Source organism: Prionailurus viverrinus, chromosome C1 (assembly GCF_022837055.1).
Source record: "Prionailurus viverrinus isolate Anna chromosome C1, UM_Priviv_1.0, whole genome shotgun sequence".
Lineage (NCBI taxonomy): Eukaryota > Metazoa > Chordata > Mammalia > Carnivora > Felidae > Prionailurus > Prionailurus viverrinus.
Window position 1 is genome coordinate 214,112,801 of NC_062568.1, and position 23,387 is coordinate 214,136,187.

The following is a 23,387-nucleotide window of genomic DNA, read 5'->3' on the forward strand; positions in this document are numbered from 1 at the left end:
AGCACCCTTGGCCCAGGCTGACCCAGGGGTGGTCCCCAGCCTGGGCTCAGGGACTTACCTTCTTCAGTCTGGCCCCGCCAGTCAGTGGTGGACTGATGGGCTTTCTCCTGTGCTGGTCACCCTCCAAGGACAGCCATGACTAGGCAGATGGCAGAACCCAAGCTCCAGCCAGCTTCAGGGGAAGTGCTGGGGACACACCAGGAGGGGCATCCCCCTCAACATCACTCTTGGGTCCTGTCCTGGGGACTATCCTGTTCCTCACTCTGGCCAATGTGGGACTCCCTCTAGTGGCCTCAAGTTGTCCTCCTGGGACGGACGCGGGGGGGGGGGGGGGGGGGGAGGCGCGGGAGATCCTTTACCTCCAGTTGGAGCAGCGTGTGGTTGTACCCTCCACAACCCGAGCGAGAGGCACTGCTCTGGGTCTCCCGTGGTTCACAGAGGACCCCAGGCTGGTTGGATCCGCAGATGCAGGGGTGGGGGTCGGGGGATCTCTTCACCTGCTACCAGAAGCACCTTGCCTGGGTACCTCTATGCACACGCGCGAGTGCACCGCTGCTCACGCTGAGCTCCGCTGACCTTCGCTGTTGCCGTCAGCAGCACATACACGTGTTCACGCGAGCACTCCCGCCTTCACGCCAGCACTTGCATGCACTTGGCCCGTGTTTCTCAGGGCCTCCGTGGGACCCGGCAGAGGGCGCGAGAGCCCGGAGTGGGCGCGGGGGCGCAGAAACCGGGCTGTCTTCGGCTCACGGCCCGGCCCAAAGTATCCCCAGCTTCCCGTGGTGCCCGCCGATATGATTTTGAGCACCTGAGGACCCTGGGAGACCTCGCGAGGGGGCGGAGGACCCGAACCCCGGCCCAGCCACACTTCTGTGTTCCGCAGTGGACCCAGGGAGCCCTGGCCAGGGGCTTGGCGTTGCCTGGGGCGGGGTCTCCTTTCTGACAGCTGGGTTGCACGTCGAGGGTCCCCAGCCGCCTCCCTCCGGGGGACGCCCCCCTGTCCGCCCACGGACCGAGACCCTAGGCCCAGCGTGGGGTGAGACCCGAGCACATTGTGGACGTCCCCTCGTGCCGGGCCAGGAACCCGTGGCCCACGACAGCCGCGAGGGCGGCGCACCGGCGCCACCACCTCCGCCCGGCCACTGCCCACGCGCGTGCGCTCCGCCCTCCCGCCCTTCCGCGCGTGCGCAGCCCTGCCCCGCCCCGCGCCGCGGGCGGCCGGGTGACGTCAGGCCCCGCCCGCTCTCGGGCGCCCCCCGGCGGGCGCGCTCAGCCCGGGGCCGGCGGTCCCTTTAACTGCGCGGCCCGAGGGGGCGGCGGCGGCGGCGGCGGCGGCGGCGGGGCGCACGGACGCGGCCGGGCCTCGCACGCCCTCCCTGCCTGCGTCCCCAGGCCGGGGCGGATGGGCGGCCGCGGGCCGCGGGGCAGCAGCCGGGGCGCGAGGAGAGCCGGGGCCGGCGGGGCGGGTGGGGCTGGGGCGGCCGGGCGGGGCGCCGGGGGCCTGGTAGCGGCCGGGCCCGGAGCGGGCGGGCGGGCAGGCGGGGCGCAGGCCGGCAGCGGCGAGGCGGCGGCGTCCGAGCCCCGGGCCGGGCCGGGAGCGCCGTGCGGGCCCCGCGCCGCCGCCGCCGCGCCATGGCGGAGACCAAGATCATCTATCACATGGATGAGGAGGAGACGCCGTACCTGGTCAAGCTGCCCGTGGCGCCCGAGCGCGTCACTCTGGCCGACTTCAAGAATGTGCTCAGCAACCGGCCCGTGCACGCTTACAAATTCTTCTTCAAGTCCATGGACCAGGACTTCGGGTCAGTGGGCCGTGGGGCCTGTGCTGCCAGGACGGGTGTCCGCACCTGTCCGTACCGGGGCAGGGCCTTGGGGAATCTTGGGGCTGTGACTGGGGCAGTGCCTCCGCTCCCTGGGGTTGCCGCGAGTCCCATCTGTCTGTGGCCTGAGCTGGGAACGAATGATTGTCCCTGACTGCCTGTCCAGGAGCCTGAGAGTGCTGGCCAGTGTGCGGGAGAGGGTCCTCGTTTCTGCCCCCACTCTGGACCTGGGCCTGTGTGCCTGAGTGTGTTTGACTTTCAGGTGGTCAAGGTCCGTGGCCTAGAGTGAGCTGACGTCCTACCTTGGCACTTGTCAGACTCAGGATCCCACTGCCCCCCTTCCGTGGAAGGCAGGTGCTTAGAGCTGGCCTGGAGGGCTTGTGATTCATGGGGCCCCGGGGTCACAGGAGTGGAGGGGTGGGGGGAGAAGGAGAGGGGCAGTATCCCAGCTGCCCAGTAGGTCCTCTGTAGTTAGCATGGGGGAAATGAGGTACTCTGGGACAGACACAGATATGTCTGTTGGGGTCTGCAGAGGTTTCCAGAGGCTCAAGGCAGCCTCTCTCTGGACCCCTTCTCCAGGGTCCTGAGGATAGAGCAGAGATCAAGGGTCACTGGGGACCCTGGATTGTCACTCCACCTGCCCCTGCCTGAGTGTTGCCGTTTGTTGGGTCTCTATCCCTGTTGAGCCACATAGTACTTGGGTTCCTGGGAGCAGTCTAGGCCATCTGCTGACTCCAGGCAGCCTCTGGGTCAGTGTCCCCATGTCCAGCCTTAGTGGTGGTTGTCTTGGCTGAGGGGACTTCCCGCTTGCACCGGGCTGGGCTTCTGGAACTGTGAGCAGGAGGCTGGCCGTCCACTTGAAGCTCTATCCGAGGCCTGACCTAGCACAGCCATGGGTAACCTGAGTCCCCAGCTCAGCAGTGCTGGGGGGTGGGGTACTCAGAGGCCTCATGGGCTAAGCAGGTGGGCCTGGCCGCCCTCAGGCAGCCTGTGTCCTTGTGTGCGACTGTGTCTCGGGACTTTGACATTGAGGCCATTTCCTGGATTCTCTGGTTTGCATGGATACTGGACAGCCCCAGGGCAGGTCACACTGGGGCCATTCTGCAGTTCTCAGGGGGCCTGAGGTACATTTGGACAACTAGACTCTCTTGGGCACCACCACCGCTGGCGAGAGGCAGAGAGTGAGGGCGTGTTCTTAGCAGTCCTGGCTGGGCTGGGGCAGCGGCCCTACCATGCGAAGGGTAGCCTGGAATCAGGGGCTGTGAGGAACACCCTGGTGAGCCTCCTGCCCCAACCTTCCTTCCCACTGTGGGCCAGGGCCTGAGTTCCCAGAGCCTCATGTTCCTGGCCACAGCTGGACACCTAGTAAGGGAAAGGGGAGTCTGAGCTGTGGCCATGACCACCTGCTCTGGGCCGGGTCCCACTCCCATTTTTGGCCAGGTGGGTGGGGAGTCCTGAGCCCACGTCTCACTTTTCCCATGCAGGTCACAGCCATTCTGACCCAGCAGAGCTGGGGAAGGTCTCTGGGCCTATGGTGGGCTGGCCCAGAGGTGCCAAGCTTTGGCTTTGGTGAGCCATGGTGCAGGGAGGGGTCTGGGCCTAGCTTTTAGATGGTGAGGCACACGTTGAAGTGCCCTTGCCACCAGGGCTGCCTTGCTGATACCAGGCCTGGCTGGGCTTGGCACTTAGTTCGTCTGCCTGGTGGTGGCCCTGGCCTCTCCATCTCTGGGCCAGGAGCTCCGGTCGCTGGAGCCACCTGCCTGTGGGCCGTGTGAGGGCTGTGGGGCAGGGGATGGGGGCTGGGCCTGACCCAGATTGCCTGGGTGAATGCCCACTCTGCCCTCCACAGCTGGTCCGTCTGGGGTCAGTGCCTTAGTGGTGTCGGGAGAGTCCAGGGTGTAGAGGACCGGGGCCCCCTGGCCCTGGAGTCTGCAGAGCTGAGCTTGGGGGAGCTCTAGGATCAAGAGGTGGTGGTGGGGGGCAGGTGAAAGCAAGGTGGGAGCTGAGGATCCCTGACTCGTGGGTGCAGGAGGGGGACTCTTGGAGGTCTCCCCGGTTGTGTCTAGTTTGCTCTGCAGCCTCCCGCTCCATGGTGGGGAGGTCTGGTTGAGGGGACCCTGTGCCTCTGGGGACACATTTGTGGCTAGCCCACTGGGAAGGGCTGGCCTGTGGCATGCTGTGGCTTCTGGGAGCCCTGGGGGTTCCCCTGGGCCTGCGTCTGTGCCCGGTTCCAAGGGCCCCGGGGGTCCCCTTGGGCCTGTGTCTGTGCCCGGTTCCAAGGGCCCTGCTCTGCAAAGATTCCTTGCCAGGGCGAGTCTGCGGGGGCGGCAGGCGGGGCCGGACAGCCACGAGTTTGAGGTTAACCGGGATCTCGCCAGGAATTCTGAGGTTGGGGGCGTGATGCCAATGGCGGTGCCCCTGGATGGCCACCCCTGAGGGTCGGTGGAGACTCCTCCTGAGGCCTGCTCTTCCACCTGGTGAGGCCCGGCCCAGGAGGGGGCCCCAGAATTGCTTGGAGGCACTTCCCCCAGCTCCACTGAGGCCTCTCCTACCCTTGTCTCTGCCCTGGAGCACCCAGAGATCGTGCTGGCCAGTGGTGGGCAGCATCGTGTATCCTGGGGAAAGCACCCGCGCCCTCGTCCTGGGGGCTCTGGTGCCCCTTCCCCCAGCCTGGCTGTCTTGGCCTAGCTGGGTGGGGGACTGTGGTATCCCCCAGTGCCCCAGGCCTCAGGTGGAAGGCAGGATGCTCTGTCGTGCTGGTTGGAGGACAGGCTGGGGGGGCCAGGGAGGCAGGGACTCTGGGCCCTGGGGGTGGGGCGTCTGTACAGGGGTCGGGGACAACCCTGGCTGATTGGTCATCTCTAGGCCCTGGCCAGGTGAGCAGTAGAGACCTGGGGTGCTTCTGGCGCGTCTGCCCCTGGGGGAGCCAGGCAGGCCCTGTGGTGTGGGGGCTGGGGCACCCATCTGCCTGCTGGGGCGGGGGGGGGGGGGTGAGTCAGAAAGGGCGGGGGCTTGGGAATGGCAGGAAAGGCTGGGCCACCTGGGCTGTGAGACAGGAATCAGGTCCCTCCCAAGTCTCTGTCGCTGCCATCACTCAGAGACTGTGCTCTCCGCCTGCTGGGCTCCCAGGAGGGCTTGCTCCAGGGCTTTGTCTGCTGGCTGCGGCTGGCAGAGCCCCAGGTGTCCCTAGGCCACCTCAGGTCTTGCTGTGGTGACACCCTCTTACGTGGCCTCTGCTGAGTCCGGGGCTGGGTCACGGCCTCCCCTGGAAGCCCAACTCTGTAGGGCTGTGGTGCAGTCGTAAGTTGGGGCGGCAGACGTGGGGCCTTCTCCCACTGGGGTGTCCACCTAATCGTTGCGTGTGTGGCTGACCCTGGCAGGGTGCCCCTTCCCGCCCAGGCTGGCCTTGTGTCTTTTGTCTTCTGAGGCCTGGGTGGTGGGTGGTGGACTTGGGCCTTGCTCCCTGAGGGGAGTGTGCGGTGCCAGCTCCGTGGGGACCTCCTGCCACCTGTTGCTGCCCAGGACTAGCAGAGTCCAGGTGTCCGGGCTCAGCAGGTCACAAGACTGCTTCCTGCCTGTTCTGGCTCCTGTTTCTCCACTGGGCCCAAGTCCCGGGTGTGGAAATCTCTCTGTGTTGGGCAGGGTTGGGCTCCAGGGGGGTAGGGCGTAGGGGTGCCTCCTGCTGTAGGCCTGACCCTGCCTGCCCTCATCCCTGGGGGTGCGTCTGGGCCGTAACCACTGCCTGCTCTGCCCCACCGCCCCTCCCCAGCTGCCCCTGTGATCTGTGCGGGCTGCTGTTCTCCTTGGCCCTCTGAATCTGAGACCTGACACCCCGCCCCCCTCGCAAACCTGTGTCTGACCACAGCATTGTACGCTTCCCTCCCAGTGTCCTCTGTGTCCTGCCTGGGTACCTTCCCCACCCCGAAACCCCCCTGAGCAAGTGTGGCATTGAAACATAGGCCGGGGGCTGATGGCGGGGCATCGTGGCTGCTGGGGCTTGCTGGCCTCTGGGGCTGAGACTCCGCGGTGGGCCCCAAAGCCTTGTGCCTGGCTGTGTTTCAGTCCTTGGGTTGGGCTGTTGCAGTGAATCGGGGGGTCTGCTTCTGTCTCCTTGGCCAGTTAGATGGGTCAGGAGGGCTGTGGCCTGCCCTCCGTGTGCGTGTACAGGCCTGTCTGCCACCCATCTCTACCTGCCTGTGTCCGTGTGGTCTGACTGACTGTCCTCACATCTGTATGGAGGCCTGCTGTGAACAGGTCCTGTTCTGGGTTGGGGCTGGGGTTGGGGGAGGGGAGGGGGAGGGGGAAAGCCAGACAGAGCTCCACCGTCACGGATCCACACTGCGTGGGGCACACAACACAAAGCAAGATTAATGCTCGCATTATAGGGGGCTGTAGGAGCTGACCCCCTGCTGGTAGAGGGTCGGGAGTTTGGACCTCTCTCTGACCCGGGCCCTGGGAGGGGTCCCCAGGAAGGGAACGTGTTGGGCAGCAGCATCCACAGACTGGCATCCGGGCGTGGGGCTGTGCGCCCTGGGCCGGCATGCACCCTGGACGCGAGTGTGGGGAGGTCTTAGCTCCGGAGTCCGCTGGTGTGAGCAGGCCCTGGTGCAGGTGGCCTCACGGCCGTGTCTGCCCACAGGGTGGTAAAGGAGGAGATCTCTGACGATAACGCCAAGCTGCCCTGCTTCAACGGCCGCGTGGTCTCCTGGGTGAGTCCGTGGGATGTCGGCAGAGGCTGCTAGGCTACGGTGGGGGCTGGGCTTGGGTGAGCCCGTGGCGGGGGTGGGGGTGGTGGTGGGGGGTGGGCCCGCAGGCGGGGGGGCGTCCCTGAGCCATCGCTCTCCTCCACAGCTGGTCCTGGCTGAGGGCGCGCACTCGGACGCAGGGTCTCAGAGCACCGATGGCCATACAGACCTGCCCCCGCCTCTTGAGAGGACGGGCGGCATTGGGGATTCCCGGCCCCCTTCTTTCCAGTAAGGACTGTGGGCGGGGGGCTGAGGCTGGTGGTGCTGAGGGGCCCTGCTGCCGGCCAGGCCTTTCGGGAGGAGGGGCAGCTGACCAGGGACCCACGGGCAGTAGAAACTGGTCAGCGGATGCGGGGCGGGCAGAGAGGCCCGATCTAGGTAGGTGGGCGGGTGGGAGAAGGGGCAAGGAGCTGGGAGGGCGTCCAAGGTACAGCCTGCCCTGGCCCACCCCCTCTTGTGGGCACAGCCCCAATGTAGCGAGCAGCCGTGATTGCATGGACAACGACACTGGCACGGAGTCCATGGTCAGCCACCGGCGGGAGAGAGCCCGACGCCGGAACCGCGAAGAGGGTAACAGGGCCACACGGCGGACACCCCTGGGCCCCTATGGTGCACCCCATGTCCCTGCCTGCTCCCAGTTACTGCCCCCAACCGGTAGGGGACCCTGGGTGGAGGTCCTAGGCCCGTCTGCACAGGACCCCGGTGATCCCGCCCCCCAGCAGTCCCACAGTCACCTGGCCAGCTCCTAGTTCAGCTGGTGCTCGAGGCAACACGGGACCCCACGGCCAGCTCCCCTACTGGCTTTCCCCGCAGCTGCCCGGACCAATGGGCACCCGAGGGGGGACCGGCGGCGAGAGCTGGGGCTGCCCGCCGACAGCGCGTCCACCGTGCTGAGCAGTGAGCTTGAGTCCAGTAGTTTCATCGACTCGGACGAGGATGACAACACAAGCCGGTGCGTGGGTGTGCATGCAGGTGTGCACGGGTGTGCTATAGGTGTACGCACACGTGGGCGTGGTGTGTGGGGGCACGTGTGCGTAGGTGTGTAATGGGTGCGCACGTATGGGCATGGGCCTATGTGTGTGGACGGGTGTGTGTGTGCATGGCCACATTCTACATGGGTGCGCAGGTGTATACAGGTGTGTGTGTGTGTGTGTGCGCGCGCGCGCGTGTGCATGGGTGTGTGTGACCCTGGACGTGTGCTTGATTGCACGGGCATGTGTACGTGAATGGGTGTGTGTGTCGAGTGGGTGCGTTACAGGTGTACGTGCACGAATGTGCTGGCTCAGTGTCTGTGTCTCCGTTTGTCCTGAGAGAAGTGCTCCGTGCAGATGCGGGGTGTGTACGTGTCATGTGTGCACAACCAGAAGCTGAGCCTTCTCCTGAGCAAACTGTACCTCAGCCCCGTGTCTCCCACAGTCGGCCTGGTCGGGGCCGGGGGGCGGGGGGGACAACGCCCATCACCTCCACTCCCTGCGTGTGTGTGTTGGGGGGCGCCCTGTTCTCCCCACCTGCCTCAGCCCTGCAGCCTGTGGCCTGGCCCCTGACCTTCACGCCCCCCCAGACTGAGCAGCTCCACAGAGCAGAGCACCTCCTCCCGGCTCATCCGGAAGCACAAGCGCCGGCGGCGGAAGCAGCGCCTGCGGCAGACGGACCGTGTAGGTGGCAGCCAGGCGCTGGGTGGGGTCTGCCCTTCGGAAGCCCCCACCTGCACCCCCTCACTCGTGCCCCTCCACAGGCCTCTTCCTTTAGCAGCATCACGGACTCTACTATGTCCCTGAACATCATCACCGTCACGCTCAACATGGGTGAGGGCTCCGTGGGGCCTCCCCAGTGGGGTGCGGGGCTCCTGGGTGGGCCGGGCCCCCTCAGCAGACCGTGGGGCCTCCCCAGTGGGGTGCGGGGTGCCTGGCTGGGCCGGGCCCCCTCAGCAGACACTTGCTCACCCCTCGCCCCTGCAGAGAGGCACCACTTCCTGGGCATCAGTATCGTGGGGCAGAGCAACGACCGGGGAGACGGCGGCATCTATATCGGCTCCATCATGAAGGGCGGGGCTGTGGCTGCCGACGGCCGCATTGAGCCCGGGGACATGCTGTTGCAGGTGCGGGGCTGCGGGAGCTGCTGGGGGGCCGAGAGGCCGGCACCCCCAGCCCACCGCGCTGAACCCCTCCCTGGCCCCCAGGTGAATGACATCAATTTCGAGAGCATGAGCAACGATGACGCTGTGCGGGTGCTGCGGGAGATCGTGTCCCAGACGGGGTGAGGCGCGGGGTGGGCAGGTGGCATGTTGGGGGGCCCGCACGGGGCGTTCCCCGTGTGACCTGCCCCACCCCACAGGCCCATCAGCCTCACGGTGGCCAAGTGCTGGGACCCAACCCCCCGGAGCTACTTCACCATCCCGAGGGGTAAGTGACCCCTCAGGGCTGACAGGGGAGGGGGATGAGGGCGCTCGCCCAGCCTGAAGGTCCTTTCCTCTGTGCCCCCGTGCTCCATTGTGTGTCCTACCATCCGCCCGTCCGTTTGTCCATCTGTCCGTTACCACACGCGTTACCACACGGCGGCCACCCAGCTGACCCGGTTCGGCCCATCGACCCTGCCGCCTGGCTGTCCCACACGGCGGCGCTGACCGGAGCCCTGCCCCGCTACGGTACGAGCCCCTGCTCCAGCGCCGTCACGCGCACCAGCTCCTCCTCACTAACCAGCTCTGTGCCCGGCGCTCCGCGTAAGTGGCAGCTCAGGAGAGCAGGGACCTGAGGCACCCGGGTGGGGGACCCGTCCTAAGTGCCCACCCAGCACAGTCAGGTGCAGGGCACACGTACGGATGGACACTGCCGACACGTGTGTCTGACCCGTGTGTGCCCTCGTGCGCACCCTCCTTCCGGTTTGCTGCCTGTGTGGTGGGTGGAAAGGTGCCCAGAGGACCAGGACAGCCCTGTGGTCCCTGCCCAGGGCTCTGCCTCGGCGGGGACCGGGGGAGTAGCCTGTCCCCCATGTGTGTGACCCCCGCCTGCTTTCTTGCAGCTAACACGACTAACAGCCCCGAGCTAGCGGAGGAGTGGCGGGAGGGGGGTGGTGGTGGGGAGAGGCCTGATCTCTCTTCTTGGGGGTCTGACCTGCAGGGCGGGGGTGGCTCCACCTTGGTTTGGGCCCAAGATCCCGATGAAGCATCTGCAGGGGCAGGAGACAAGAGATTCAATCTCCCCGGCCCACGCCCGCTCCCCGCCCCTGGGAGGGCCCATCCTGTGGTGGGCGTGGGCCCCACAGTCACGAGACAGCCTTGCCATCTGGGCTCTGGGACCAGAGACCCTACGCAGAGCCCGGTCTCTGAGACGGGTGTAGCAGCAGGGCCCGGGGTCCACCCCAAGCCCTGCCCCCTGCCCTCAGCTGCTCGGGGCTGAAGGGGGGGCTCTGCCTTGCAGAGCTGGAGGAGGCGCCGCTGACGGTGAAGAGTGACATGGGTGCCGTGGTGCGTGTCATGAAGCTGCCGGACTCGGGCCTGGAGATCCGAGACCGCATGTGGCTCAAGATCACCATCGCCAATGCCGTCATCGGTGAGGGGTCCCCGCTGGGCTGGCTCCGGGTGGGCAGGGTCAGCGCCCCCAGGCTCCATGCCCTGACACGTGCCGCGGGCCAGGGGCGGACGTGGTGGACTGGCTGTACACGCACGTGGAGGGCTTCAAGGAACGGCGCGAGGCCCGCAAGTACGCCAGCAGCATGCTGAAGCGTGGCTTCCTGCGGCACACGGTGAACAAGATCACCTTCTCGGAGCAGTGCTACTACGTCTTCGGGGACCTGTGCAGCAGTGAGTGAGGGGCTGCGGGGCAGGGGGTCCCCAGAGGGCCTGCCCACCCCGCCCTCAGCCACCCTCCCTTCCTGCCAGATCTCGCAGCCCTGAACCTCAACAGTGGTTCCAGTGGGGCCTCGGATCAGGACACGCTGGCCCCGCTGCCCCATCCGGCCGCCCCCTGGCCCCTGGGTCAGGGCTACCCCTACCAGTACCCGGGCCCCCCGCCCTGCTTCCCACCCGCATACCAGGACCCTGGCTTCAGCTACGGCAGCGGCAGTGCTGGGAGTCAGCAGAGTGAAGGTGAGAGCCTGCCTGGCGCCTGGCTCCCTGCTGTCCCCGCCGCCTGGCTCTGCCCTATGTGCCCGCCCCCGCCCCCCCACCCCCGCCCTGTGTGCTCCTGCCTGCTCTGTGTTGAGGCCCTGGGCGTGCTCCTTCTGGAAGGGGTGAGTGGCTGAGGGGGACGGGGCGAACCCTGCAGACTTCGGTGGTTGTGTGTGTGCGGGAGGGGCTGGTGGTCCAGGTGTGGCAGAAGCAAAAGGCCGGGAGATGACGTGGAAAAGGGCGGTGGAGGGGCCCTGGGACACAGTGGAGGACAGACCTCCCCCACCCTCGCCGCGGCACCTGCAGCCCAGCAGGGAGCCAGAGGGGACACTTTCACAGACAACTGCGTATCCACTCTGGGATGTGTGGAGAGCTGAGGAGGGGCTTGTTGGAGGAGTGGCCTGAGGCTGTCTGTGTCGCTGAGACCAGGAGAGAGAGGTCAGGCAGCCGGCCCAGTAGACCCAGAAAGGGGCGGGAGAGAGAGCAGAGCAAGTCAGAGGGCAGTGGTGCCCAAGGGGAAGCTGTGTTGGGTGCCTGTGGACCCTGGATAGGCCCAGCTGGTGGCGGCATGCCCCTGTGGGCGGGAAGGGTGACCGGGCTGGGCCTGCTGTGTGACTCATGCTATCCCTTGCTTTGTGCTGAGCAAGCCTTAGACTGAAGGACTAGCGGAGTGGACCCTCCGGGCCGGTAAGCCAGGGTCCTGCCCGGCGTCCCTCTCGGCATGTTCCCAGCCAGCTGGCCTTCTCAGGCTCCCCGCTCTTCCTGGGAGCCCAGGACGGGGGCTGAGCTGAGTAGCTGGCCAGGGCCTTGGGGCTGGACGGAAGGCGGGTCTTTGTGGGGGGGGGGGCCCAGGATGGCCGATGGGAGCACCAGGCACGCAGGGCCTCACTGGTGCCTCAGGTCCTCAGCTGCAAGGTCAGGCATTGGGGTGAGAGGAGGCACTGTGCTGGCCCCGGAGTGTCCCTGCCTGCCGCCGCTCGCCCTGCGCCCCCCTCACTCCCACTGCCCCCCCCCCCCCGCGCCCTGTGCTGCTGCAGCTGCTCTGGCTTCTCTGAGTGGGGTCGGCCCTGCCCTCCTGTCTGCATGGCTGCCCCCCTCCCACCCACCCTGCTTGAGACCACCAGGCTCTGCCCCTGGTTGCCCTGGCAACGCCCGGTTGTCCTGGGAGTGGCACGGCCTCACGCCATCTCGTTCCTCCCTCCACTCCTTGACTCCAGGAAGCAAAAGCAGTGGGTCCACCCGGAGCGCCGGCGGCAGCAGCCGGCGGGCACTGGGCCGCGAGAAGGAGCGCCGGGCGGCGGGAGCCGGAGGCAGTGGCAGCGAGTCGGACCATGCAGCACCGAGTGGGGTTGCTGGCAGCGGCTGGAGGGAGCGTCCGGCTAGTCAGCTCAGCCGGGGCAGCAGCCCACACAGTCAGGCCTCGGCTGCCGCCCCGGGGCTCCCCCCACTGTACCCCCTGACAAAGGCATACTCGGCGGTGGGGGGGCCGCCTGGGGGGCCGCCCGTCCGGGAGCTGGCTGCTGTTCCCCCAGAGCTGACGGGCAGCCGCCAGTCCTTCCAGAAGGCCATGGGAAACCCCTGTGAATTTTTTGTTGACATCATGTGACCGAGGAGAGAGTGCCTTCAGCTGGGCCCCATGGTGGGGGAGCTGGTGGTCCTGGCCGTTCCTGCACGGGCACTGGCCCTGGAGCTTGTGTGGGCTTGCCTTACTGGTGGCTGTCCTGCCTCAAGCCAGCCTGTGCTCTGGGGCACACAAGGGGCCGTGTCTTGGGGCCCAGGCCTGGACAGAGAGTGGGAGCAGGCTGGGGGGATGGGCGGAGGGCAGCCCAGACCACCACGATCTGGACTCGGTGGCCTGCACATTGCTGTTCAGAGCGGCTTGTGTCCATGCAGACCCTGGTGAGGGTCCTCCACCTCCCGGTGCCCTTGGAGTGCCTCTGGGACTCCCACTTGCCCACAGAGCCATGCACAGGGCTTCAGACTAAGCTGAGAAGTAGCTGCTGGCCCTGGGCCCCCTGTTTGCCCAGGACACAGGCCCCACCACTCTCTCCTGGGCTGGATCGGACCCCTCAAAGGTGGAATCAGAGCCCCCAGGCTCTTCTGTGGATGCCCAGGATAGGGATCTAATTTATTTATTTATTGTCTGGCCTGTGTGCCCTGGGGAAGGTGGTGGCCAGGTCAGCTGCCCCCCTGCCCCCAGGACTCAGACTGAATGCAGGGACACAGGTTGTGTCTGAAAGTGGGAGGGTTGGTGAGGGAGAGACAGGAGAGGCATGTGTTTGAGCTAGCAGTGGTGGGGATGTGACCCTGAGGGGCAGAGGGCACAGATGCACGCAGCTGCTGCAGGGGCAGGGTCTGGGGGAGAGGGGGTAGGCAGCCCACCCTTCCTTGCTGTCCTCAGGTGACTGCCCACCCACTCACGCCGCTTCCTTCCTGGCGTTTCTGGCCTGCACACATCTGCGCTGTAGATACTGTATCAAGTCAGAGTGTCCGTCCAGATAGTTAATAGAGCTGCTTCTGTGTAAATGCTATTTTAAAGACTAAAAAGCATTTAATTTTATGGGACTGACGTGTGGACTGTCTCTTCTTTCCTGCCGGGGTACCTTAGAAGACTTGTCCAGCCTCCCCAGGGCCTGGCTAAGAGCTGACCCAGGACTGGCCAGGTGCTGCGCTCTGGGTTCCCCGTCAGCCACAAGGCTCTGTCCCCGGTGCTGGCTGCCAGCAGAGTTCCGGTGGCTGGTCTTCTGTCCGTGGTGCTGCCTCCCGGCTCCAGGGGTCTTCGTCGTGGGTGCTGGCCTTGGTGCTGAGTCCCACCACCACCCTGCCTGGGCTCTGTCCACGGTGCTGGTGGCGGCTGACCCCATTTAACCCGCTTGGGTTGGGCCAGGGAGGGGAAGAGTTTGGGTGTCTCCCTCCCCCACTAAGTGGGCTTCTGCCCTGCTCACTATTCCTGCACCACTCTGGGAACCACGGTCTGTCACGTGCCTCTGCGGAGGAGTCAGCACAGCTGACCACCACCCACCAACCTCCCACCCCTGTGATGCTTGGAGGGGGTGCTGGCTGGGGTCTCCAGGCTGGGCCTGGCCAGGCAAGGGATGCCCAGCTTGGCCTTCAAGTGGTCTGGCTAGGGGCCTTCCTGAGCTCTTGGCCTGAGCTAAGGAGCCCCGAGGAAACTTTTGTTGGCTTTATTCTGGAACAGTAGGGCTGGATCACCTGGGTAGGCCCTGGCCAGGGCTTGGCTGGGACAGGGGTAGAGTCTCTCTGGGGCCCCAGGTGGGTGCTGAGGACCTTCCTGAGTGCTGCAGGCCCAAGGATCTCTGTGGCATCCAGGTCAGCGGTCAGCCTGCTGTCAAGATCTAGAACTGGGGGTGTTCTCAGCAGTTGAGGTACTGTCTGGGTTGCTTCATAAGAACTAAGTTTGGGGGCATCTCAACTAAGTCTAGTAGGCTCACTGCGGTGAGGTCACTGGATCAGGTGTCACTTGTTTTTGCCCCGATTCTCCCCTCCCCTGCCCCCAACTGCTGCCCTGTGCTCTGGCATTGTCTTCCAGGAAGAACTCAGGGGTGTTGAGCTCCGGCCGCTGCAGCAGCAGGTAGCACTTGGGCAGGTGGAAGGTGGCTAGGATACCCAGGGCACAGAGGAGGATGGCGCCCATCTGCACGGCAGGCTGGTAGGCCACGTGCACATTGGCAAAGAGGGGCACAAAGGAGATCCAGGTGATGAAGTAGGCCAGCATGGCAAAGGTGAGGCCGCGGGCACCATTGTAGCGGCCTGGCCGGCTCTGCACCAGGAAAGTGCCCAGGAAGCAGAGAAAGGCCAGCATGGCGTTAGTGGCATGCACCAGGCCGAAGCTGATCCAGGAGTGCACGTGGCAGTGCACCAGCGCCTCTGTGGGCAGTACCCGCCAGTCCGTCACCACCTCTGGCGGGAAGGCTACCAGGTACCAGGCACACCATGCGGCTTCTGCCAGCATAGCAAGCAGCACTACCAGCCAGCCCCAGGGCCCCCGCAGGTGGCCACGCATCTTCTCAGCCCAGCTTGGTGGCAGCTCCGACCCCACAAATATCTCGGCCGCTTGCAGGAAAAGCGTGCTCAGGCAGCCAGTGAGTGGGAGGTGGAACAGTGGCTGCTGGGCTAGGCAGCTGGCAGGGCCTGGCTGGCCAGGGAACAGGAGGACACTGAGGCAGACCAGGCCCAGGCAGGCCAGGCCAAAGCAGGCCCGTGGCCCACCTGAGGCCTGAACCAGCGGGCTGTCCGAGTGCCAGAGGAAGAGCCCCAGGGCCGCCAGCGCCAGGCCCAGCGCCAGAGCCAGCAGCGCGAGCAGTAGCAGCACAGCTGGCTCCCCCCATGCCAGGAACATGGGCTTGCGGGGGAAGCAGCGTGTGCTCCGGTCTGGGGACCACTGGTCCTGGTCACACTGGGTGCAGAGGAGGTCATCTGTGGTGTGGGAGGAGAGGGGGGGCACTGGGGGGACGGGCTCTGCCACCACACTCCCACCTGCCGTGGCCTCAGAGTTGGGCTTGCAGCCAGGACGTGAGACCGTGCGGGTCCCCGCCCCTGCTCAGCCTCAGGGAGGCGCTCACCTGGGTGGCGCTGATAACTGCCCGCCTTGCAGTCCACGCAGTCGTAACAGCAAGAGTGGAAGCCCTTCACGCGGCGCACCTGGCCCTCCTTGCACTGCCGGGAGCACTGGGACACGGGCTGCTGGCATAGGGCCTCGGGGCTCGGGCTGTGCTCAGCTTGGTGCACCCGCCCGGACCTGTGGACGGTCCCCCACTGCGCCCCAGGCAGGGCCAGAGCTCTCTCCCGGCTGAGGGGAAAGCTGCTGTGCAGCTGGGGACCGGCCACCCAGTGCTCACCTGCTTCCCCGGCGTGTGCCAGCACATCTGAGAGCGCCAGAGCTCCAGGCGGCCCTTGAAGGTGCCTACGGTGCGCAGCTCGGGCGTCGGGTCCTGCCACACCCACAGTTTCAGGTGGTAATCCACGTTCACGTTCCCGCTGGCGTCGAACTGCAGTGCCAGGCCGCGAGCACGGAAGCTCACGTTGTACATGTTCTCTAGGAGCTGACGGGTGCGTTGGAGCAGGTGGGTGGGGCCGGGCCAGGCCGGCCGGAGCTGCCGCCAGCCCAGATTCCCCACTGAAATTCCCCGCTCTCGGGAGGGTGGGGGCTCCTCGGCCTTACCTGCCAGGGCCGCACAGGCTCCCGCCTGGGGCAGCCCGAGGCATTGCAGCGCAGTGTGTTGTGAAGGGCCTGGGCCACGCCATACACAGCCGCGTAGGCAGCGAAGGTCTGGTGGTGCAGCAGCCCCGCAGATAGGTTCTCTAGCGTGACGTGGTCACATTGGGGGCAGCGGGGCCCCACCACGTGCTCCTCCAGGCCTGGCTGTTCAGCGTCCAGCGAGGCGCAGAAGGCGGGGTCAGCGGCCAGGGCCAGGCGGGTCCGCACGTAGGATGGGAACTCTGGCATCGGGGCGCCCTGCTGCAGGAAGCCCAGCACGGTGCCCACCCCAGGCATGCCGGGCAGCGTCATGACCAGGTCTGAGGTCAGCCAGGCCTCACTGGCCACCCACACCTTGGGTGAGAGCTTGCGGCGGATGCTGTTGCTGAAGAGGGTGCGGGCCGCGTGGGCGGAGGAGAACAGCACCACCACCTGCACGCTGCTCTGGTTCACCTGGCGCAGCAGGCCCTGTAGGGCGCCCAGCCGCAGGCTGCCTGGCGGCAGTGGCACCAGGCCCTCATGCGCGATGCAGATGCCCCTGGCGTTGGCCAGGCCGGAGAAGAGGCTCAGGCCCTGCCGGCCATACTCGTCGTCACTACCCACCGCCGCCACCCAGTTCCAGCCGAGCTCCTGCAGCAGCTCCACCATGGCCGCCACCTGCACTCGGTCGCTGGGCACCGTGCGGAAGAAGGACGGGAAGATCTCCCGGTTGCTCAGCCGGTCGGTGCTGGCGCCGTAGCTGACCTGCAGTGGCCGGGACGCACCTCCTGATGTGGGGGCCCCGGTGGGCAGGGCCAGTGGGGGTGGGTGGCACCGGGAGAGGTGGGGGGGGGGCGCACCTGAGGCACAAGGAAGAAGCTGAAGAACTTGCCGGTGACGAGGGCGAGCTCGGACGAGTGGGGCCCGATGACGGCCAGCACGCGGGGCTGATACTGTGTGTAATTGCAGTAGGCGGCAATGCTGCAGCTGCCTGCTTTGGCCATGAACGCGAGGCTGGGCTTCATGGCCACCATGGGCTCTGAACACGTGTCAAAGAGGTCATAGCCCAGGTGCAGCCCGGGCAGCAGGGCAGACCCGTTGTTGATCTCCTCCACCGCCATCTTCACGGCCAGCGCCCAGAGCAGGCCCAGAGACGAGAACCTGGGGCCACACAGGGCTGCGGGTGGCCGACACCTCATCCCCATTCAGGAGCACCCCCAACCCGAGCCACTCCCAGCCTTGCTCCCCACCCCCTGCATTCCTACCTGGTGCACACGGTGGCATTGGGCTGCAGCCTGTCGCCAAGACCTGTACCCTCGGCAGAGCCCAGAGGGAAGAGCCCACCCAGCACGTAGTCCCCCTGCATCCTGAGCTGCTGTGACAAGCACGACGTTGCGCCCTCCCCGTGGTCCAAGAGAGCCATGAGGCCCAGGAGAGCCGTGAGGCCCAGGAGAGCGAGGCCGGGCATGGCAGGGATGGCAAATGAGAGAACGGGGTGGGGGCCCCAGATACGACAAAGCGGGGTAGGGTGTGTGCAGGGAATTTGCTTAGCAAAGTCCTCGCCTGTCTGCACCTGCTGAGCCCGGGGGGCCCCTGGAGACACCCTTGATTCCCCGCCCAGTAGGTTTGCAACTCTCTGGACTCTTTGATCCTGATGTCACAACCAGGCTCCCTGGCTGAGCAACCACGGACCATGATCTTGTTACCTGCCTGTGCCCAAACCGCTCTGCACCCACCCCATTCCTGGAAGGGAGGGAGAACACTCAGGATGTCTCTGGGAGAGGGTCCTGGGGTCTCCAGCTGCCTGTAGGAGGTGCCAGTGCCCCGAGGAGTAGGTACAGAAACACCTGTCTCCAGCCCTGGAGAGGGCGGTTAGCAGCCAGGGGTGGGGAACTCCATCTACAGCCTCAGGGGACAGACCAGCCCGCCAGCTTGGTCTGCACCCTGTGGCTGGGGTGGGGAGGGCCCCAAGGTGGGAACAGTGCAACTGGAAGGTCTGGGCTGTTGCCCTGCTAAGTGTCTGAGGCCTGGAAACTTTGGGGCCCCTGAGCCTGGCTGTGCCCACACCGAGCCTAGGCTCTTGACACAACAGGTGCCTCCCTCTGGGGACAAAGGTCACAGCTGGGCCTGCAGGACAGTGCATGCAAATGAGGGAGGAAAGGCCATAACCAAATGGGCCTCTGAAGCTGGGTCAGCACCAGGTGTGTGCAGGGGAGCCTCAGTGGATTGCCAGCATTCCTACTTAGCCTCTGGGCGCCTGGGGACCTGACACCAGGCTCAGGGGTGGATGTGCCCATTAGGCACCCAGAAGAACTGGGGGAGGCTGCAGACGCCCCTGGAGTGCAGTGGGAGAGCTCCAGGTGGACCCCGCCCTGGCTGGGGCCTGGCAGATGTTTATAGGAGGTGGTCTGGGATCTGGTCTTTGCTGCCTGTGGGGAGGGCCCCCGCTGCATGGTGCTCTCGGGACGTGCACACATGTGCAGAACACACACTTGACGCACTGTACCTGCACACACCACACACACAAACGCATGACACGTATGCAGTGCGTGGCACCTGAACATTTGCATGCGCATGTGTGCACATACGTGCAGCACTGGCTCTCTGGTCCTCGTGGACCCCAGGCTGTCTTCGCAGGCTCTGGCGCCACACGGTGCTGCGGTCCCTACTGGGTCTAGGGAAGCAGCAGACCTGGAGGTGGCGGAGGTGGCATGGGACACCGCTGTTCGGGTCTGATACGTGTTCTCTTTCCGTCCCAACCACCGTGTGGCACAAGGCAGCTCCCCTTCCACATTCTCCTTACAAGCTGTGTAGTTGGCCTCAGACCTGCCCTTCCAACCCAGGCCCTTGTGTGATTGTTTTCTTAACTACAAAATGGGGATAATGTGGACCTCAGCGGGGGCTCGGGGTGGGGGGCAAGCTAAAGCCTGCGCAAGGACAGACGGGCAGCATGTCCCTGCCCCCTGCTGGCCGAGACATGCCACGTGTCCCCATGGTTGCCGCTGCCCTGTGAGCCTGGCAGTGGGGCCTAAGCCCCCACGGGGTCACGCCTCCCCTTCAGTAAGCTAGTGCTTGACGCAGCAATAGCCCCCATCCTGGAGCGTACCACCTGCTCTAGAAGGGGAATTTATTGACGTTTGAAAATCCATCACCCGTATTACATTTTCCCAGGGTCTCTGCAAGTTCACACTTAACGCACATCTCCGTATGGTGGATACGGTCCCCTCGGCATTGAGGGCCCTGAGCTCACAGTGAAGAGCCAGTAGGAGACGCTAGGCCCCCAAGTGTCTGGTGACGGCTGGCCTGTCAGCTGGGCAAAAGGGTCCAGGCCCTCTCCGTGTGCCGTATCATCCCGGGTCTCCTGAGCTCTGTAGGGATGGGGAGGATGGAATGCAGCATCTTGTTGGATGATGGGGAGGGAGAGGCCAGAACTGGACCAGCAGAGTCATGGGCTCTCTAGAGCTTTGGAGTTGTGCTGTGCAGACTCACAGGCAGCTGCCTGGGGGAGCACCTGAATGACAGGGTGGCTGTAGGGGGCAGCTGATAAGTGCGCGGAACTAGAGGCAGGGCAGGCCTCCGCTCAGGGCTTTGGCTCCTGCATGTTGCTGCTGAGGACATGTGGGACCCTGGCTAACAAGGAGGTGAGGGACAGGGAGAGAGCCTGTCCACTGCTGCCCAGGGGTTCCATCCCTGTCCTGGGGACAGCCAACCCCGTGTGGAGGGGCCCGGGCACCTGGACCTAGGCACTGCACCCAGGGCCTGACACCGAGATGGGCCAGGGACAGAGAAGCACCTGCTGGGTGAGTTTGCTGGCAAGCAGGATGAAGTCTCTGCACTGTGGGGACCTGTGACTTCGCCCCATTTCACACACTTGGCTCACAGGTAGGGGGCAGCTTTTCAGGGTTTCGCACGAACACGGATACTGCCCTTACCCTCCCCACCTTCGGCACTTTACCCATCCGGGCAAGGCCTGGTTGCACATGTATGACCTGGTTGAGGGTGAAGCCAAGGTGCCCTTGGGCAGAGCAAGACAACAAGGAGGAGCGATGGCCAGGGCTTGCCTTCTCTGTCACAGCCCCCATGCTGCAGCCCAGAAGCTCAGCCCGAGTGGGCTATGCTGGGCCCGTAGCTCAGCTGGCAGGGGAAAGCGTATTTCCCATTCCTGGGGCACCCACAAATCTCCATGGTGGGCCTGATGGGTTCTGGCTGCCCCAGCCCAGCTCTGGAAAGGAGAAACATGCCCCACCTCACCCGCTGGCCCTCAGGGCAGGTTCAGCAGGGAATGCTCAGTGTAGAGTTTCTGGGAGACATCGTAGACACGCTCAATGAAGGGCAGGGCCTCGCCCAGCATTTCCACGGCCTGCTCTGGGGACCCCACGTTCATGGCCTCCAGAAAGACCTTGCGTGTGGGCAACGTACAGAAGGCCACGGTGACGGCCCGGCGGATGATCCAGGGGTGGTAGGCAGCCAGAGAGGCGTTGTAGGAGTCAGTGCAGAGCACGGCAGTACGCGCGTCCTCGGGGCTGGTGCGCAGACCTTCCAGGAAGAGCTGTAGCCAGCGCAGGGCGCGGTGCAGCCGGAGCACCGTCCGGCAGCCTGAGTCGGGGTGCTGGGAACGACGCTCGAGGTCCACCAGCCGGTTGCCCACCTCGTAGGCCATCATGGACTGCAGGCTGCTGTAGTGCTCCTGCTGTGGGCCACTGCACAGACGCTCCATGATCTGTAGCTTTGTGGTGACATCCTTAGAGATGAAGGAGAAGATGGCACCCAGGCTGTTCAGGAACCTGCTCGAGGGGAAGCAGGAGCTCAGCCCAGGGTGCAGGGGAGACCTCCCCCCACCTCCTGGGGTACATGTCCGCGTGCCAGCAGGCGTGGTAAGGTTCGGTGCTGCCAGCCAGGTGGCGAACGAGAACGGCTGACCAGTTCCGGGCAGGCAGGAGCCTGGTGTGCACAGTGCATAGCATAGCATGCGGGAAGTGTGGCCAGAAAGGCCCCACCTTTGTGTGGGGGCCCACAGGGCAGTGCCCCCGAATGTACCTGACCAGCCCCCTCCAGCCAGCGAGGTAGTGATCCAGCAGCACCTCCTCCTTCTCGTTGAGACACTGCTTGAAACTGACTAAGACAACTTTCAGGTTGAAGTCCGACTCCAGGTCGCCCATTTTCCAACACACACTGAAACACACAGGGAGCCAGGCTGGCGGGGGGGTTGTGTCCCTGTGAGTCAGCTCGCTCCCTGAGTCATTACTTCAGGGTGGGGGGAGGGGCAGAAAGCAACAGCTGGGATCCCGCTGCCCCCCCCCCCCACCCCCCCAAGAAGGCCCGGAGTGGGATCCATCCCCCGGCCAGCCCCTTCTCCCCTGGAGCCTGCTTCACTCTGCTCAGGTCACAAGCTTGAACTCAGTGACCTGAAGCTGCCCTTGGCCCGGAACACGTGCCCACAGATGTCAGCGTGGCCCTGTCGTGTCACTTGGCTTGCACCATCGCTGTGCCGATCTCACCTGCAGCCTGTGTTCCTGCTCATTTCTTGCTTGTCTCTCACCAGAGCACCTGTTTTTGCCAGCTGCAGAAACACCAGCTGAGTCCCTGCCCAGAGCCAACTGCTCTCCCAGGCACTTGGACGCCCCATGAGACACATAGCCCTGCCTATCAGGGCAACATTCTTGGGGAGGTTGTCAGACAGAAACAAAACCAGAAAATTCCAACACGGTGCGCAAAAAAAGATGAGTACTATGGAAAAAGAGACAGTAGAGTGAGGAGCAGGGCCACGACGGGTGGCCAGGTGGGCTGAGTCCTTCCTTGCTCACTGCTGCGTCCTGAAAGCCAGAGCAGAGGCTACAGAGTCAGCACTGCCGGACAGACTGACGCCAATCTTTTCCTACTGGAACTGTACAGGTCCCACACGGAAAGGCAGCTGGGTCAAAGGTCCTTCTACACTCTGAAGACAGCCACAGGGAACCTTCCGGAAGCGCCCCAGGCCAGAGTTCCGCCCTAGATTCTGCTCACGTTAATGCAGTCACTCCATAAACATTCAAGTGCCCACACACTGAGTGGGTGCCACTGGACAACCCAGCCTCTGCTGTCCTGGGCACCCAGGGTCAGCACTGCAGTTGGGCTTTGACGGTCCCTGGGGACTCAGCTGCACCTCACCATCCAGGATGAGCCCTCACCCCACTGGGCCTGGGGGTTCCCGGTCCCTAGTGCTGGAAGCCCTGCAGGGCTTCTCCTTGAGGGAGGGAGGGAGGCTGCCCCAAGCTGTGGCAAGAACCCTAGCCAGGACTAGGTGCCCTGGGTGCCCTTGCAGGTTCTATCTTCCACTCTGGGGGCAGGTAACTCAATGTCTTAAGACTTGGTCCTTCATTTCTGGGGAAATGGGCCAGCACGCCCTGCCCTGTCTGCCACCCAGGCTGCCAAGAGCATCTGTTGGGGTCTCGCGGCTGCTGAGGCCCTGGAGGCCCCATGGGTTGGGCCATGTGCTTGGCATTGGGCGGAGCCCCCAGAGATGAGCTCACCCTGTCTTCAGGTGTGGGGGACAGCTGTGCCTGGCCTCAGGAAAATGGTGCTCTGGAGACTTCCGGCACGCCCCTCCCCTCTCTCAGGGCCTGTCTTCTGTCCACTGAGCAGATGGTCTATGAAGCCTTCAGGGCTACGTTCCTGGCCACCAGACATCCTGTGGGCCTGGCCTTCCTGTCCAGAACCTGAGCCAGCAGCCAAGAGGATCTGCTGGGAACCCTTCAGAGCTTGGAAACAGGAAGGACATTGGCTGTGCAGCCGGGGCAGGCAGCCTGCCAGCTCTGAGGAGGTGATGCAGGGCACGGCCAAGGCTTCCCCAGGGTCAGCTCACTGCCCCAAGATCAAGTCTCGGCAGGAGAGCTGCCTGAGCACCCCAGCTCCACGGCTGACAGCAGGCTGAAGGTCCCCACAGGAGAAGGGGGCACTCACCCTGGCACCCCAGGCCCAGCCGGCAGGAGCGAGGCCCTGTCCAGGAAGCTTTCTAAGTCTCGTTCGAGAAGGGAGCTCCAGGTGGCGCCGGGCTCGGACCCGGGGCTCGGGCAGAGTGGGGCCCCAGTCCTAGGCGGGTCCAGCTCCAGCTGAGGCCCAAGGATTGAGCAAGAGCCCAGCGTCCAGGGAGGCGTGGAAGCCGAGTGTTCGGCCGCCCCCTCCCGCGTCTAGCCCCTTGGCGATGTCCAGGCCCACCTGTCCAGTTCGGTTGGTATCTGCTCCCCTGCCTCAGGCCCGAGCCCGCCGCCCTCCGCACACCTGCGCCGCCGTCGTTCGCCGCCGCCGTCGTTCGCCGCCGCCGTCGTTCGCCGCCGCCGTCGTTCGCCGCCGCCGTCGTTCGCCGCCGCCGTCGTTCGCCGCCGCCGTCGTTCGCCGCCGCCGTCGTTCGCCGCCGCCGTCGTTCGCCGCCGCCGCCGCCGCGCCGCGGGACCCGCCGCCCCGCCCCCGACCACCTCCTTGCCGTCCGGGATTGGTTGCCGCTTGCCCAATCCCGAGGCTCAACGCGTGGGCCGGCGTTTCCG

At 65.3% G+C, this 23,387-nt stretch overlaps 3 protein-coding genes across 12 annotated transcripts; 1 reads left to right on the plus strand and 2 right to left on the minus strand.

Moving 5' to 3' along the window:
* The first annotated feature begins 1,559 nt into the window (after positions 1-1,559).
* DVL1 (dishevelled segment polarity protein 1) lies at positions 1,560-13,235 on the plus strand. Of its 3 annotated transcripts, XM_047869399.1 has the most exons (16): positions 1,560-1,802; positions 6,460-6,529; positions 6,672-6,793; positions 7,032-7,135; positions 7,379-7,517; positions 8,127-8,220; positions 8,301-8,370; positions 8,524-8,663; positions 8,745-8,821; positions 8,900-8,967; positions 9,132-9,284; positions 9,982-10,113; positions 10,197-10,364; positions 10,443-10,649; positions 11,318-11,357; positions 11,888-12,023. In XM_047869399.1, exons 1-15 carry the CDS (start codon positions 1,633-1,635, stop codon positions 11,326-11,328), a joined length of 1,725 nt encoding a protein of 574 aa, XP_047725355.1. In that variant the 5' UTR covers positions 1,560-1,632; the 3' UTR covers positions 11,329-11,357; positions 11,888-12,023. The 3 variants fall into 3 exon arrangements, with proteins under 3 accessions (XP_047725355.1, XP_047725353.1, XP_047725354.1); XM_047869397.1 differs by lacking the exon at positions 11,318-11,357 and having other exon boundaries at positions 11,888-13,235; XM_047869398.1 differs by lacking the exon at positions 11,318-11,357 and having other exon boundaries at positions 9,132-9,209; positions 11,888-13,235.
* On the minus strand, positions 13,229-18,871 carry TAS1R3 (taste 1 receptor member 3). 3 transcript variants are annotated; one of them, XM_047869395.1, is made up of 6 exons: positions 17,133-18,871; positions 16,728-17,028; positions 15,853-16,632; positions 15,530-15,733; positions 15,254-15,371; positions 13,229-15,107 (listed from the first exon to the last, which is right to left on the minus strand). In XM_047869395.1, exons 1-6 carry the CDS (start codon positions 17,333-17,335, stop codon positions 14,119-14,121), a joined length of 2,595 nt encoding a protein of 864 aa, XP_047725351.1. In that variant the 5' UTR covers positions 17,336-18,871; the 3' UTR covers positions 13,229-14,118. The 3 variants fall into 3 exon arrangements, with proteins under 3 accessions (XP_047725351.1, XP_047725350.1, XP_047725352.1); XM_047869394.1 differs by having other exon boundaries at positions 15,254-15,374; XM_047869396.1 differs by having other exon boundaries at positions 15,254-15,374; positions 15,853-16,820; positions 17,133-17,214.
* Positions 18,872-18,980: 109 nt separating this feature from the next.
* CPTP (ceramide-1-phosphate transfer protein) lies at positions 18,981-23,217 on the minus strand. Of its 6 annotated transcripts, none has more exons than XM_047869405.1 (3): positions 23,062-23,217; positions 20,905-21,039; positions 18,981-20,651 (listed from the first exon to the last, which is right to left on the minus strand). In XM_047869405.1, exons 2-3 carry the CDS (start codon positions 21,024-21,026, stop codon positions 20,129-20,131), a joined length of 645 nt encoding a protein of 214 aa, XP_047725361.1. In that variant the 5' UTR covers positions 21,027-21,039; positions 23,062-23,217; the 3' UTR covers positions 18,981-20,128. The 6 variants fall into 6 exon arrangements, with proteins under 6 accessions (XP_047725361.1, XP_047725358.1, XP_047725362.1 ...); XM_047869402.1 differs by having other exon boundaries at positions 20,905-21,061; XM_047869406.1 differs by having other exon boundaries at positions 22,807-23,217.
* Positions 23,218-23,387: the final 170 nt, after the last annotated feature.